Source organism: Ailuropoda melanoleuca, chromosome 7, assembly GCF_002007445.2.
Source record: "Ailuropoda melanoleuca isolate Jingjing chromosome 7, ASM200744v2, whole genome shotgun sequence".
Classification (NCBI taxonomy): Eukaryota; Metazoa; Chordata; class Mammalia; order Carnivora; family Ursidae; genus Ailuropoda; species Ailuropoda melanoleuca.
The window spans coordinates 51,212,185-51,228,841 of NC_048224.1; the positions used below are offsets into that span (position 1 = coordinate 51,212,185).

General features: G+C 37.1%; 1 protein-coding gene across 13 annotated transcripts in view; it reads right to left on the reverse strand.

The window, feature by feature from the left end:
* Positions 1 to 16,657, reverse strand: part of MAPKAP1 (MAPK associated protein 1) — a 240,187-nt gene that overhangs the window by 200,129 nt on the left and 23,401 nt on the right. For 5 of the 13 annotated variants that reach the window (XM_034664523.1, XM_002916317.4, XM_002916315.4 and 2 more), the window contains 2 exons: positions 10,752 to 11,079; positions 8,245 to 8,334 (listed from right to left, as the gene is read on the reverse strand). The exons of 3 other annotated variants lie outside the window; for them this stretch is intronic. In XM_034664523.1, coding sequence (XP_034520414.1) covers positions 8,245 to 8,334; positions 10,752 to 11,010 — 349 coding nt within the window. In that variant the 5' untranslated portion in view covers positions 11,011 to 11,079. The remainder of the gene's footprint in view (positions 1 to 8,244; positions 8,335 to 10,751; positions 11,080 to 16,657) is intronic. 5 more of the 13 variants (XR_004626585.1, XM_034664521.1, XM_034664520.1 and 2 more) reach the window with 1 other exon arrangement.

Here is a 16,657-nt window from a genome sequence, read left to right on the forward strand (position 1 = left end):
ACTATCACCATCTTCAAACTGATCTTGTTTCTGCCCTTGTCTCTGCCAGGCCTACTCCTGCCAGTCTCTTCTCAACATAGCAGCCAACAGGAGTCTTTTAAAATGTTAAGTTACATGGGGCACCTGCATGGCTCAGATGTTAAGTGTCTGCCTTTGGCTCAGGTCATGATCGCAGGGTCCTGGGATCGAGCCCCGCATTGGGCTCCCTACTCAGTGGGAAGTCTGCTTCTTCCTCTGCCTCTCCCCTGGCTTGTGCTCACACTCTCTCTCTCTCTCTCAAATAAATAAATGAAATCTTAAAAATAAATAAATAAAATGAGATGTTAAGTTATAAACATCACAATAAGAAGAAAACTGATCAATCTGAACACATAAAATAAAAGCGTTTTTGTGTGGGAAAAAATTAGCCAAGTAAAAAGAAAAATGATAAACTGGCAAAGAAGAAAGTTTATTAGTCCTACTATATAAAGATTCTAAAAGTAGAGAAGACACTGAACAATAACTCTATGGAAAAATGGACAAGAAATATGAAATGTCCACAGAAAAAGATATTCCGATGGCTCTTAACAAATGGAAAGATGCTCAACAACATTTATGATAAGGACTATGCAAATTAAAACTATGCTGAGATACCATTCCACATCTATGAGATTGGCAAAATCTAAAAGTTTATGGCTATGGGGCAATAACATTCTGTACATTATTAGAGGAATGCAAAATAGAAAAACACTTATGGAGGGGAATTTGTCAATATCAAGGGAAATCACACATGTACTCTTTGACCCAACAATACCACTTCTAGGATTCTTATATACACTGGGAAACAAACAAAATGTAAGACAACACACATACATTAGGCTATTCACTGCAGTACCATCTGCAACAGCAAAAGCCTGAAAACAATCAAATGTTCTTCAACAGGAGACTGGTTGGCTCAACTATGGCACATCCATATCATGGCATACTATGAAGCAGCTGTAAAAGGGAATGAAGCCTATCTCTATATTCACCAGAGTAATTCCCAGAATGTGTTGCTAAATGAAAAAAAGTTTTGCATAAAATAGTGTGTATAGTATGCTATCTTTTTTTAAAAAGATTTTATTTATTTGAGAGAGAGAGCGCATGCGCAGGTGTGCACAAGCAGGGGGAAGGAGAAGAGGGAGAAGGAGAAGCAGACTCCCCACTGAGCAGGGAGCCCCACAGAGGACCCAGAGATCATGACCTGAGCCAAAGGCAGGAGCTTAACCGACTGACCCACCCAGGCGCCCCTACAATATGCTACCTGTAACCTAAAAAAGAGGGGTATATGAATATAAATTAAATATAAAATATAAGTATGCTTATATAGAGATTTAAGTGGACAGAAGAACCAAAAGCTTTTCAAATTGAATACCTAGGGCACCTGGGTGACTCATTCAGTTAAACGTCTGACACTTGACTTAGGCTCAGGTCATGATCTCAGGATTCTAAGATGGAGCCCCACGTCAGGCTCTGTGCTGGGCGTAGAGTTTGCTTAAAATTCTCTCTCCCCCACTGCCCCCCACCCCTCCTTTCTCTCTCTCCAAAAAAAAAAAAAAGAAAAAAAAGAGAAAAATATATAAAATAGAATAAATAAATAGATTATACGAAGAGTAGAAGAGACAGGAATTTAAAGTAGATTTCTCTGATTTTACCTTGTTTAATGTATTCCACTTTGGAACCATATAAATGTTTTATATAGTTAGTTATTAAAGAAAATTAGAAGTGCAATCTAAAAATAAAAGCAAAATGAAATGAATGAACCTAAGTGTAATACTGAGTTGGCATTTTAACTACAAAGAGAGAAATTATTTTAAGTAACTTTATCACACAGCAATTTGACTGTACATTCCCTAATGGAACATATCAAAGGGCAAAATAAAAAAAAATCTTAAACTGTTTTTAGTAATCACAGTGTTAGTAATGATGGTGATATTTCTATTGTGGAACAAAGATTTTCAGCATAAGAGAAAAGATACATAAACATAAAATCAAAGTAAACACTCTATAATCCTAAATTCAAATAGGATATAACAGCATTAACTCACAATGTATTTGCTCTTAAATTTATCTTTTTCTGAGCTCTATCCCCTGAAGGGCCTGTAAGGAAAAAACCAGTCCAGTGAGCACCTCTTGAGTTCAAGTTTTGGTCTTTCAACGCCATTTACCACTAAAAGAGAACCAAGACTCTCTAAACAAATGGCCAATTCTGGCCAGATATGGAGAAGGAAATATGTAAGAATCAAGCATTTATTCTGACTTTCTTGTAGGGACTGTATCTGAGAATAACCAAATAATAGATTAGGAAAAGTTGCTCTTTATATGAAGACCAATAAAATTATTTTTTTTTAAAGATTTTATTTATTTATGTGACAGAGAGACAACGAGCAAGAGAGGGAACACAGCAGAGGGAGTGGGAGAGGAAGAAGCAGGCTCCCAGCGGAGGAGCCCGATGTGGGACTCAATCCCAAAACGCCGGGATCATGCCCTGAGCCGAAGGCAGACACTTAACAACTGCGCTACCCAGGCGCCCCAGAAGACCAATAAAATTAGAATCACTATTTTGCAACTCCTAATGAAATAATTCATCTAGGTAAAGCCCATCAATGACCACTAAAACCATTAAAAGAAAAGCTGCTGGGAGTAACTTAATAATGGGTGAACAACACCTAATTCTACCATCAATCCAAACATCACAAAAAAGACAAGAAGTCATTCCATATTTCCCAATATGATGTAATATGAAGTATAGATCAGCATATACAAAATATTCTTATCAAAAAATCAAACTTCAAATCTTAGCAAGTTTTAGATCCAATTCCCTGTTTACAGGAAATAAAGAGGGCAAAGAAACATATTAAATGAGACCACAGAGATACAACTAGCAAAATCCAGAATGTAGGAAATTCAATAGGACAAATCACCCAGTTCCTTGAATAAATTACATGTGGAAAAAAAGTAAAGGAGAATCTATAGATTAAAAAGGATATGGAAGATGTCAACCAAATGTGTGTGGACCTTAGATCTAGACCTGAACAAACAAACTGGCAAAAGAAAAAATTAAATTAATCCTGGCAGGGATGCCTGGGTGGCTCAGTCGGTTAAGCATCAGATTTTTTATTTCAGCTCAGGTCGTGATCTTGGAGTCATGGGATAGAGCCCCAAAGTCGGGCTCTGAGCTCAGCTCGGAGTCTGCCTGAGATTCTCCCTCTCCCTCTGCCCACCCCGTGTTGAGTGTGCTCTAAATAAATAAATAAAATCTTAAAAAGAAAATCTGGGAGGGAATGGGAGGCAAATGGAGAAAAGACACGAGACTGGCCATATGTTGATAACTGCTGAAGCTGGGTGATAGGTATACAGAGGTTCATTATACCATTCTTTCTATTTTTGTATATGTTTGAAATTTTCCACAATAAAAAGTTGTTTAAATTTAAACCAGGGGTGGGGGGAGTAAGTAATTTATCAATCACATCCCTACTCATATCAAATCACCTTACCCAGAGTAAAAATTAAGTTCCTCACAAGATCCTCCATGATCAGCTCTCTCACCACCTCCCTGAGCCCACTATTCCCCTTTTCTACTCTAGTCAATAAGCATCCTTCCTTGCTATTCTTTGGATACATCAGGCACACTTGTGTCAGAGAACCTTCGCAATCGCTCTCCTTCATCTTTGGACACCCATTGTCCAGTATTTGCCTGGCTCATTCCTTCAGAACTCTGCTCAAGAATCACCTTCCCAATGAGGCCTTCCCTGATCACCATATATAAAACAGCAAAATTCCCTACCTAGCATTCCTTATCCCCCTTACCTGAATATATTTTTTTGCTTTGCCACTTAATCCATCTGACAATACTGGGTATGTTTACTGTCCATCTCCCCCACAAGACCCATGAGGGCAGGGACTCTGTCTTGTTCATTACTGTATCTGCTAGGCCTACAAGGGCCTAGCTGTCCCTGCATATTATAGGAGCTAAATAGAAACTTGTTAAATGATTAACTATGGAAGAGAAGTAGAAAAAACAGCTTCGGGGATAGGGAAGCAGAAGAGAGGGAGGAAGGAGAGAGCAAATGGGCACAAACAAGCAGAAATGAGATGGGGGCTGGTAACGAGAGACTCTCCTCCTGGTTCCAAGCCATTCACACGGCACGGCTGTACTTCTTGAGTTGCTCAACTTCAAGCTGCTCTTCAACTTCACTTGCTCTATGTCATTTGCAGCTGAAGCGTTCTAACCAATATAAACAGTTGGAAGTCCCCAAAAAACAGAGAACTGAAAAAACAATAGCCTAGAAATTTAATTATCATCAGGCTTATGAGAAAGCACATACGATAGCATTCCAGAAGATGGGAATGCGTATTAGAACTAATAAGGATTCAGTGAGTTGCTGGATACAAAACAGATATATAAAGACAATAGATTTCTTCACAAGAGCAGTAAGAAAGTTATGGGGAAGAAGATGCTAATTAAGGATAGCACAAAATACAAAACATCTGGAAATAAACTTAATACGAAATGTAAAAGTGCAGGAACAATATGGAGATAAGACGTTGCATTTATGCACTATTTGTACATACAAAAAAGATCATAAGAGGTATGTTTAGAATATTTAAAATATATATACCTATATAAATAGAATCTAGAAAAAATACATCAAAATGTTAACAACAGCTGTTCCTCTGAATGTAAGAATACTGGTAGCTTTTTTTCATTTTTATATTTTCTTTCGGATTTCCTATAATGAAAGTTTCTTTTAATATAGAGGTCTTGGCAACCTTCCTGAACCCTAGCCATCGCTGACACAGAGGAGGAAAGGAACAAGGGAACACAAAGCCTCCTCAATACCCAAAACTCCAGGAGCAGCTCCCTTCTGCCAACAGTATGGGAAAATGGGAGAAAGTAGAAAGACCACAGTCTCTAGCGTAGGACTGGCCAGGAGAATTCTGGCTTTGCCACTTACTATTTGTAAGTAAGTAACTTGAAAAAGTTACTTAGCCTCTGGGTTCCAGTTTTCTCACATATAATACAAAAATATTAACAGCTAAGTTGCTGGATTTGCACAAAGAGGCAGCAAACTTAGGGGCTGGCATACTCATATGCCCGTGATCCCCAGCACTGGATACTCAAAACAATTAGCCAGGGAGCTTCTGAAAAATATAGATTTAAGGACCCTGATCTCTCTTTCGAATTAGGAATTCCACAGGTAGGGCTAGAAATTTATATGAAAGCCATTATAACATGCATTTTGGATGCATTTCTGATTTTTACACAGTCACTGTATCTGGGAACTGCTGTTTTAAGAAACCAATAATAGAAGTTACATAAAGAAAACTTCAAGAATATTCATAAATAACTGATACACACTACATTGTTTTTGAGTTACTATTTAACTTCACGTGTAAATAGCTTCTTCTTCTCACTAGACTTCAAACTTCTTGAGGGCAGGAATCATGTATTCCCCAAGGGCTTAGCAGAGAATTACTATGCACACACAGAAGGTATGGAAAAAACGCTTGTTAAATGACTCAGTGAATATGAGTAATAATAAATTTTGTAAAGAATATAGCAACACCATTTCAAAACAATAACATTAAAAATACCGAGGCTTGGGGCACTGGGCTGGCTCAGTCAGAAGAGCATGCAACTCTTGATCTTGGGGTCGTGAGTTCGAGCCCCATGTTGGATGTAGAGATTACTTAAAAATAAATGATTACCTAAAATATGTATACATATTTTAAGATTTTATGTGTGTGTGTGTGTGTTTGTGTGTGTATGTATATATATGCCAGGGCTTGATTTGACATTGTTCCAGACAAAGCTGTCTTCCAATAACCACCTTCACATTTACCCATGCAGCTCTGGCTACAGAAATACCACACGGATCTTATTCTAAGGTATTCCCTTTATCATGTGATCTCATGGCATATGGCTCAGTAAGTTCACAGAGAACTTCAGGGTATGGACCAGACAGCTTCTCAGATCCCTTCCAACTTTCCTATGAAAGGACAGCATTTCTGCTGTATCTTAAAGGATGGACGGGATGAAGAAAAACATTCCAGAGGAGGTCATCACATTCATAATAATGATTTTTCTAGTAGGCAATAAAATAAAAAAATAAGAAAAACAGATGAAAGGATTTTTAGCAAAATGCAAACAGCAGAAAAAGAATGAGGGAATGAATAAATGATTACCCAACCAAAATTCCCAATGAAGATCAAAAGGATCTGGCTGTGACGTTTCTCGCCAAAAGAGAGTATGTGCTTGAGAGTTGTATGAAAACATATGACAGCGGCTGCTCAGTTTGCCAGGTAGATGTTTACTGGACTGCTGACTCCACTTTTCTAACACGTTTCAGGACACCCAGCGTGCCAACCAGTGGTAATGATGGAACCCAGCTGAACAGAGAATTCAAAACCATTCCTCTGTGCATTGATGAGGTTCACTGGTCTGGCTCAAGGTCAACAGCTCCAAGAGTGGACAAGTATATTAAGAAGGAGCTTTTCCAGCAGTAAGATCACAGGGTCAATTACTGAAATCTGGGAGAAAGGGAAATAAGAGGGATGGAAACTGAGGGAGAGAAGTATACACAAATAATGAACACTATGGCTCCAAATAAAAGCAAAAAGGAGGCTATTTATTTCTCTAGCACATTCTGTGAAACACTGAACAGAAGTTAAAGTGGATTAGACTTTAAGGAGAAAGTGGGAGATGTATCAAAATTTAAGTTGAAGAACTTCTCACATTGTAAAGGGGATTAATGCAATTATATCTGAGGTGCTCTATTCAACCTATTTATCTGTAATTGTTTTAAGATAAGGAAGTGAAGAAGGCAAAACAAAGGGTAACTGGAGAGATGAGTTTAGATAAACTGGCTCTATATTCATTAAGAAAAGATTAATAGAAAAGGCATTAGATACATGAAAAATTTGAAGAAAATGGACAAGATAAACAATATAAAGGTTTTCAGTTTGTGATAAATACAAGAGAGAAGTATTAAATGGATCAACAGAAAAGGCCAGCCTAGAGAGATTTTTAAAGTATCAAGAGCAAAACTAAACAGATATTCAAGGAGAACTGTAGAAAGTCGTAGAAATGAGACGCAAGAAAGAAGTGAATGAGATTTCTGGTTCTACACAGTTGTCATTTAGAAGCAATCATTAAGAAAATCATACCCATTGAGCACACCTGGGTTTACAACCACAGCAGGAGAAAGCAAGAACCACTTTATATAGTGTGGTTTAGCAGAAAGAGATTGGCCTTTAGCTGCAGACAGAGCTAGATACAGAATATGGCTCCACTGCACTACCACCTTCCGGGCTTATCACTTTAGCAAGTTAAAGCTCTCTGAGTCTCTGTTTCATCTGTTAACAGCAATAGCTATATCTGATAAGATCACTGCATTGGAGGTAATGTGTATAAAGTGCTTAGAACAGCACTAGGTAGGTGCTGATGTCAATATAATAATCATTAATCATTAATATTGTTAGTTTTATAAATATTATGTAGCAATGGAGTCAGGCAACAAAAATTAACTGGACATCTATTACGTGCCAGGGTGGTAGTAGGTGCTGGAAGACATAGAAGACGTGGAGTGCAGACATTTCTTTGAAAGGAGAAAAAAGAGAAAATCTAGGTAGGACACATGACATAAACATTAGAAAATACTTCAATAGCATTTTATTTTGATTTTTTTTTAAGTTTTCTTTTCTTGATGAGATTGAAGATTTAAAAATATGGAATATGGCCAGCTTTTTACTACACATACCATATGAACACAGACTACTGATAATACCAGCAACATAATACTTGTTAAGCTAAAGGAAAAGAATTAGTGTATATGCAAAAAAGACTGTTATTGCAGCCACTAATGAGGCAAGGGAAAGTCTAGGTTGGAACTGCCAGGAGGAATCTATAACCCAGAGGCCCATCCAAACCATAGGTATTCCTTGGCTCTAAGAACAAGGTACTGGCATGAGAGTTTGTACAAAATGTGCCTTGCACACACCAATTCCTGTGACCCAGAATGAAGAGTGACCAAAAACACGAGACCTAAAGACCACACGGCTTTGGAGGGCCAAGGCACCCAAGTGAAAGCATTCAAAGCTCAAAACACAAGAGTATCTGCTCAGAGGATTTAAAAAGATGAATTTAAAAATAAAAGTTCTTATTTAATAATATAAACTAAATATATAAATCTCAAATTAACAATTAAAATTATTTCCATTTACCTGATTGCTTAGAATTTCTTTCTTTCCACTGAATATTTTTGCATTTGATCTGGTTTTGTCTCTCTTTTCGGAGTCGTTCTAATCTTTGAGCTTGAAAAGAAATATTATAACTATAAGTTTGTCAATGAAAGTTTACTATAAACAAAGACATAATTAACTACCTTTATATGAATAAAGATGTTTTATATTGCATATGTAGGGAAAAAGTCATAAAATTTTAAAGGTGGCACCCCTGAAAAGCAAATACCAACAAAAACATGAAAATATTCTTGATTTATAATTGAAATTAGAGGATATAAAACATTAATAGAGATCATAAAGATAGTATTAACATGGAAGAGAATAATAAAATGTGAAAACTTATGTGATTAATATGACATTTCATTATATAAATCATTAATAACGGTCTTAAAGGAATTTTAATGCACAAATGAACTGAAGTGAATATTACATTACAGGAATAAAATTACTGTTATGAATTACTCTACCCATTTCAAAAATTAAAGATAAATGAACTCAGACTAGACTATTAAAGTTTTAAATATAAAATCCTTTATCTAAAAATCATGAAAATTATAAAATGTCAAAGCTATATAAATTAGCATAGCTTTTCTTCAGTGGGCTGAAACAGTTTATAGGTAGTAAAATAAATGATTTGTATCTTTGTAACATTAGTCAAATCTTAAAAAGAATAATTTTTCTTATACAAAATTTTAAGATATGCTGAAAGGATTAAAAAGTAAATTCTTTGGTCACTAGGACACCCCACAATTGTAATTATTAGCATCCAAGTGCTATCTTAAATTCCAACAACAAAAACAAAAGCATCACCTAAAATCATGCATTTATGAGATTATATTAGCACTGGCTGATCAACCTTCAAAAATCAATGAACCAATCTTTTAAAGAAATACTGTTCAGCATATATTAACAACTACTGCATATGGAAACCACAATGGAAAAGAAAGTCATAATTGATGCCATTTCTTGAGATTAGTTTCCTCTGGCTAATCTTCAACTTCCTTTCCTGGCCCAATGCTAACAAAAAATAAATAAGTAAATTTCTCTTTCAACCTCTTGCAAGGTAGGAAACCATACACACTTGCCTTAGCATTGCGGTAGGGATGTTCCCATAAATGTAAACTGTGCCAGCAAAAGCATTCTGACAATGTCGCTGTATCTAACCAAATTCCATTGAAGGAAAATACATTCAATTGCAATTAATAAATGTGAAGGGTACAGCCAAAGTAATATAATCATAAAGCTCTCAATTTAGCAGCATTCTCCTACTGAAATCCATTCAACCTGTCATATAAGATATCATCTCAATAACTTGCAAGGAAGTCACTTTCAACTAGAGAACTGAGAATCAATGGTTCTAAATTATATTCAAACCTTCACTCAAATCCTATTTTGATAAAAGTTCCTTGAGATACTGGGAAATGCTATTAATTATTCTCATCACGAGAACAAATTATTCTTTGGAAATGTCACAGAATGCTGAATTCTGAACCAAAACCTTAACATGTCTTGCACTGTATACTGTATCCTGCAGTACTCCTTTATGTGCATTCTACATTTGGACCTCAAAAATAAATATGCAAATATTTTCAATGTCCTACCACATCTCCTATCATTACTTTTCCTGGGAGTTAGCAGGTTACTGCTACTGATTAGTAGAGATTGTATTTTCTGATTACCTAATAAAAATCACCTCCTAGCATAACCTGTCATATTAGAACTACATTATATATTCTAAATAATTTATCTAAATAAAGGCCTTGGTTCTTCACATTCCCCTTGAAAGGTCTCCAAAACACGTAAGCTGGAAAATGGGCAATGATAAGCTTTTAAAAGCTAATGACTGAATATGTATGTACCAAAGTTCAGCATTTTCAAGCCACAAAGATCAAAGGGCAGAGATCAACTTAAGAAAATAAAGATAATATATCAAAAACAGGAGCATCTTTTCTAGTCTCACACCCAATGTAGGAATTCCTATTAAAAGCAGCCCTAACAAATATTCAGCTATTTACCTCCAATCCCCCCCAGACCCCCACAATCCCTCCAGGGCCAAGAAACGGCTCCAGCAGCAGCATTCCTGGGCTTGTCAGCTCTCTGTATTAAAGGTTCTTATATCAGCCTGAAAACTGCCACCAAGTAGTCTACCCACTGTGACTAACGTTGCTCTGTGAAGATACTCAAAATGAGTCTACTTCCCTTTCTACTTGGACTTTTTAGAAACAGAACATCCAACCTGTCTCTCATAGCCACCTTTTTCATCTATTTGTCTTCTCCTTCCTTCTAACAGCATCATTCCAGAGGTGCTCTCCATTCAGTCATGGAGAGGGAGATGTTGTTTAGACTCGATCTTACTGTAACACATACATGTTCCTGTTAATACATAGAAACTTTCCCCATTAAACCTATTCCAACATGATGCATTATTCTGTAAGATTATTGACTGATTTAAAGTTCAGAAGACATGACTAAAAGGCAATGTTTACCTGTATTTGAGCGTCTTCTAATACCAAAGTCCCAACTTGAGGTAATATCGACTGACTGGGCATATACATAGCCCTGAGTCTCACCATTGCTTCCCTGAATTTCTGACCCACTGTCTCCAGGCATTGAAGGAGGATGAATCTTCTCTAGGTCAACATCATGATCAATGAGAACCATCTCACACATTCCTGTGTCATCACTGGTCACATGTGACTGTCGAATATGAGCTAGAATGATAGTTGGATTGTCCAAGAAGGCCATCCTTTCTGTGGGCCAATTTCCTTAAGAGGCTATTTTCTCCTCTTCATATTGTTTCACGTGCTCACCTCCCTAAAAACATGATGTACACAGCAATATTTAAGAATAAGGAAGAAAATGACTGAATCATTTTTCAAACAAATTCAATGTAGTAAAATGCTACCTTGAAAGTCAACATTTATCCCTGTATCTAGGAGCTTATAAGGATTAAGTCTAGACTGAAAGGAAATCCTTATAAGCACTAGGGGCTACAGCTCTAGTCAATGAGACCTCCATGATTATCAGAGAAGGTGGCTTCCTCTCTTGCAAAACAAATATTAGTGACTCCTTAGGCCACTCAAAGCACGTAATTATAATAAATTTTCCTTTCTTTCTCCCTTCATTCCCATGTAGTCTCCTCATTACTTTATAAGGTCATGGGGGAACAGTCGTATTTTCCTCAAATTATGTGCTAAAGTATGAAACTGATTTCTTTGGTTTACATTTCCCCCTTTTGTCATATGGCTGTGAAGTAACTAAAAGAACACAGATGATACTTTGAGTTACAGAAATTAAAAAAAAAAAATGAACCACCAACATAATTTTGTTCAATAAATACATTTTCCTTTCTTCTGGTTTAAGATAGTATCGTGCTTTTATTTTATTTCATTTAATTTCAGGGGCGGAGGGTGGGGCAGAGGGAGAAAGAGAATCCCAAGTAGGCTCCACGCCCAGTGCAGAGCCCGGCACAGGGCTTGAACGCAGACAATGACCAGAGCCAAAATCAACCGACTGAGCAACCCAGGCGCCCCAGTATTGTGCTTTTAAAATAAACTTTATTAGTCAAACTTCTCTGCTACCAAATTAATTTCTTATTTTAGAAATCTTATTGTAAGAACTGCTTTCCAAATCCTGTTGAAACTAAAATGTTTATTCTGGGAACAAGATGGTACCTCCTCAGTCAAACAGGAATATTCAAAAAAGAAAACATGGTAGTCTCCCTTCATCTGTGGTTTCATTTTCTGCAGTTTCAGTTACTCATGATCAACCAAGGTCCAACAGCAGATGATCCTCCTTCTGATGTATCCTCAGAAGGTCAATAATAGTAGCCTAGGGGCACCTAGGTGGCTCCCTCAGTTAAGCATCTGCCTTTGGCTCAGGTCATGATCCTAGGGTCCTGGGATCAAGTCCCAAATCGGGCTTCCTGCTCAGTAGAGAGCTTGCTTCTCCCTCTCCCTCTGCCCCTCCCCCTGCTTGTGCTGTCAAATAAAATCTTTAAAAAAAGATATTAGTAGCCTAATGCTATGTCACAATACCTACATCATTCACCTCACTTTGTCTCATCATGTAGGCATTTTATCATCTCACACCATCACAAAGTCAATTACAGTATAATAAGATATTCTGAGAGACCACATTCACGTAACTTTTATTCCAGTATATTGTTATAATTGTTCTGTTTATTATTTTTGCTGTTACTCTCTTACCGTGTCTAATTCGAAAATTAAATTTTATCATAGCTATGCATGTGTAGGAGAAACAATAGTACAGATGGGGTTTGGTACCATCCATGGTTTCAGGCATCCACTGCGGGTCTTGGAATGCACCCCCTGCAGGTGAGGGGGACACTGGTCAAGATAAGGACCTGCAGGCAGAACTGAGTTCAAATTCTGACCCTACCACTTGCTGGCTATGTGATCTTGGTCAAAATAACCTTAACCTCTTTGAGCCTGTTTTCTTTCTTCGTTAATAAAATGGGAACAGCAGGAATGAGAAGATATAAAAGATAATGTAGGGAAACTGCTCAAAAGAGCACCTGGCACATAATTAAATATTAGCTGCTATTTATAATAACGATGACAATGGTAAAAATAATCACTGATAACTTCAGCTTTCAATTCTTGTTTAAAGTAATCCTAAAATATATCAACATTCATCCCTCTTTAGTAAGTGCACAGCATGTAAAATAAATGTTTCTGACAGAGGACAGACAGAGGACTCTACAGGTCACCTGGGTCACCTTCCTCCTTCTCTAAAATCATTAAGAGATCTAAGTACATGGAAGCTGGATTGAATATGTTCCCAGAATACTCCTAGAAGGTATTTATTTTTAGAAAGGCCTACAACACCAGATTTTCTTGTCATTTATTTCCTCTAGAAATAGAACATAAGGGAAATCTAGTTAATAAATCATTGTAACCAAGAGAGACTTTAAGAATTTTTGTCTAGTAACATTCTACTAACATCACTTGGTAGATCTTAAAAATACTGAGATTAAGAGAAAGTTTAACTGAGGAACATCTCTAATCAAATGAATTACACTAATCTTCATTCTTTCCTTCAAACATATTTACTGAGTAGTGATTTTACACTGAGGGTAATGGGAAATGCCAAGGTAAGTCACCCTTGATCAAAAAGTTTGCAACCTAGGGATGCCTGGGTGGCTCAGTTGGTTAAACATCTGCCTTTGGCTCAGGTCATGATCCCAGTGTCCTGGGATCAAGTCCACACTGGGCTCCTTGCTCAGCAGGAAGCCTGCTTCTCCCTCTGCCTGCCACTCCTCCTGCTTGTGCTCTCTCTCTCTCTCTCTGACAAATAAATAAATAAATCTTAAAAAAACAATAACAAAAAGTTTATAACCTAATACAATCCTAGTGTATTTCCTCCAAGTCTCAGAAATGTTAATGTCAGCCTACCATTTTAAGTGTATTAATCAGAAAAACATTACAGAATTAAAGGGGAGCATTTAAAATCACTTGCAAAAATAAGAATTACTTATACAGCCACAAAGAGATATATACAATCATGGAATTACTCATAAATGAGAGTATCTGTTTTGTAACAAAATCATAGCATCACAGATGGTCAAAACTGCCAACATCCTCGTAGCAATCACAGTGTCTCCCCCATGAAAGTTAAGCAACTAGTCTCTAGCAGAGGGATAGGTGCTTTCAATTTTCATATTGAATAATTTCCCTCGCTAAAAACAAGGGCTTCAGTGAGAAGCAACACATTTAATGGGTGTTCTGGAACCAACAAGTCAAATGGCAAAATGTCAAAGCAACAAAAGTATACTTAAGTACCCGCAACAGAATATATATATATGTGTGTGTATATATATATGTATGTATGTATATATATGTATATATATATATGTATGTATATATATGTATGTATGTGTGTGTGTGTACACATATATGTGTGTATGTATGTGTGTGTGTATTTTTTTTTAAAGGGAAATAGATCTGCTCCATCACTTCTTATGAAGAAAAGAATTATGGACAAATATTTCTGAAGGCACACACCAAGTCCCTAACTTTATCCTTGTAGAACAGAGGCCCCAAAATACCCCAACAGGAGCAGGTATCTTGTCTATTGGTATACTATGACTTCATACAATGAGGGATCTGTATGATTCACTCAACAAATATTATTCAGTACCAGTTCTGATAGGGAATTCCAAGAAGTCTGCCCTGGGAAATGTGCCTTCCACCTCCCATGACACGTACTTGAGGATTTAAGCTGTAAGTTTCACAAGGACAGGAGACACACCACCACATCCCTTCTGGCAACAAAACATCTTACACATGGCAGAAATTCAGTAAGGGCTGCTGTCTGACTTCCAAGGACTATATAATTTTGTTGTAGAGATAAGTGATCTAAGAGCATGTCATGTGTAGTGTGATTATAAAGAAAGGATTGCCCTTTTTCCATTAATACAGATACAAGAGCTTCTCTTCAATGTGCCTTTCAAAACTGTCACCTTGGGTGGTGCCGGGGTGGCTCAGTCGGTTAAGAGTCTGCCTTCAGCTCAGGTCATGATCCCAGGGCCCTGGGAGCGAGCCTCCCTCTCTCTCTCTCAAATAAATAAATAAATAACTTTAAAAGGAAAAAAAAACCTGTCACCTTTGGGACACTATCAACTTATCCCAACCCTACTTTTCAGAACCAAAAGAATGTTTTAAATCACTTTAAGAGCAGCAAATTATCATTTGAAGGTAGATTTGATTTCTAAGACAAAAACATTCCAAACATAGATGAAAACAAGTTATTTTCTCTGATCAGCTGTGCAAAGATCAAAGATTTTTAAAACCTAACGTTGGTAGGGTTCAGAGAAATGAGCCCTCTCATGCACTGTAAAAGGGAATGAAAATTGAGACTTTTTAGAGGGTAATGTGGTATCATCTATCAAAGTACAATGAGTACCTATTAGGCAACCCTACTTGCAGGATTTGCCCTTAGAAGATAACTATGTAAAAATATTTATCTCAGGATTGTTTGTTATACTGAAAATCTCAAAGTAACCTAAACATCCATCAGTGGTGAGTATGTCATGACACACACATTAACAGAATACTACACAGTCATTAAAAATACCTAGTAAAGAAAGGATAAACAAAATGTGGTATATACATACAACAGGATGTTCTTCAGCCTTAAAAAGGAAGAAAATTCTGACATCTGCCACAACATGGATGAACTCTGAGGAGATTACGCTCAATGAAATAAGTCACAAAAAGACAAGTATTGTATGATTCCACTTTTTTGAGGCGCCTAGAGTAGTCAAATTCATAGAGACAGAAAGTAGAATGGTGAATGCTGGAGGGAGAGGGGAATGGGGAATATTTATAAAGTATGTTTATAAGATGAAAAAATTCTGGAGACTGATGGTGGCAATAGCTGCACAACAACATGAATATACTTAACGTCACCCAACCATACTCTTAAAAATAGTTAAAACAGTAAATTTTGTTACATATTACAATTTTTTAAATTTAAATTTTTAAAAAATGTCTAGAAGGGGCGCCTGAGTGGCACAGTGGTTAAGTGTCTGCCTTCGGCTCAGGGCGTGATCCCGGCGTTGTGGGATCAAGCCCCACATCAGGCTCCTCCACTATGAGCCTGCTTCTTCCTCTCCCACTCCCCCTGCTTGTGTTCCCTCTCTCACTGGCCCCCTTCCATTCCCACTCGTGCTCTCCCTCACTATCTCTCTCTCTCAAATAAATAAAATCTTAAAAAGAGAGAGATTCACAGAACACGGTTTAGAAATGCTACTTTACATCTTTACAAATACCGTTTTTGGGGGGGGGGCCCTGAATGTCTTCCCTGGATGTTACCAATTCTTTACTTGGGAGATAACCAGTCCTTTTTACATACCTTTAAGCTACCTGGATAAACAATTTCAGCCTCCAGGAGGTCTGCTCCCCAAGATGTCCTACTTCTCACAGATTCTCCCACTTTTTAACTCCAGGTTTCTTCCAAAGCATAGAGATTTGTTTTATAAAAATGAAAGCAAAAGGCATATCCACACAGAGTGGAAGGACATGAGATATCCCAAAGTGACACAGCCATTTTTAATGTACTAGGTGGGTCTCCTTTTATATATCACTCATTCATTCAACAAATATTTATGTTCCTACTATGTGCTAAGTGTTGTTCCAGGTGCAATTTAGATGCTATTACCACTTTACATAACCATTTGTGTGCATTAATAACCACGTAACTTAACTCAGTTAACTCGGAACATGCCCTACACAGGGGAGTAAATTTTTAGTAGGTTTTAATGGTATCAAGTCTTAACACAAGTATATTTTTTTTTTAAGATTTTTTTTATTTTTTATTCAACAGAGATAGAGACAGCCAGCGAGAGAGGGGACACAAGCAGGGGGAG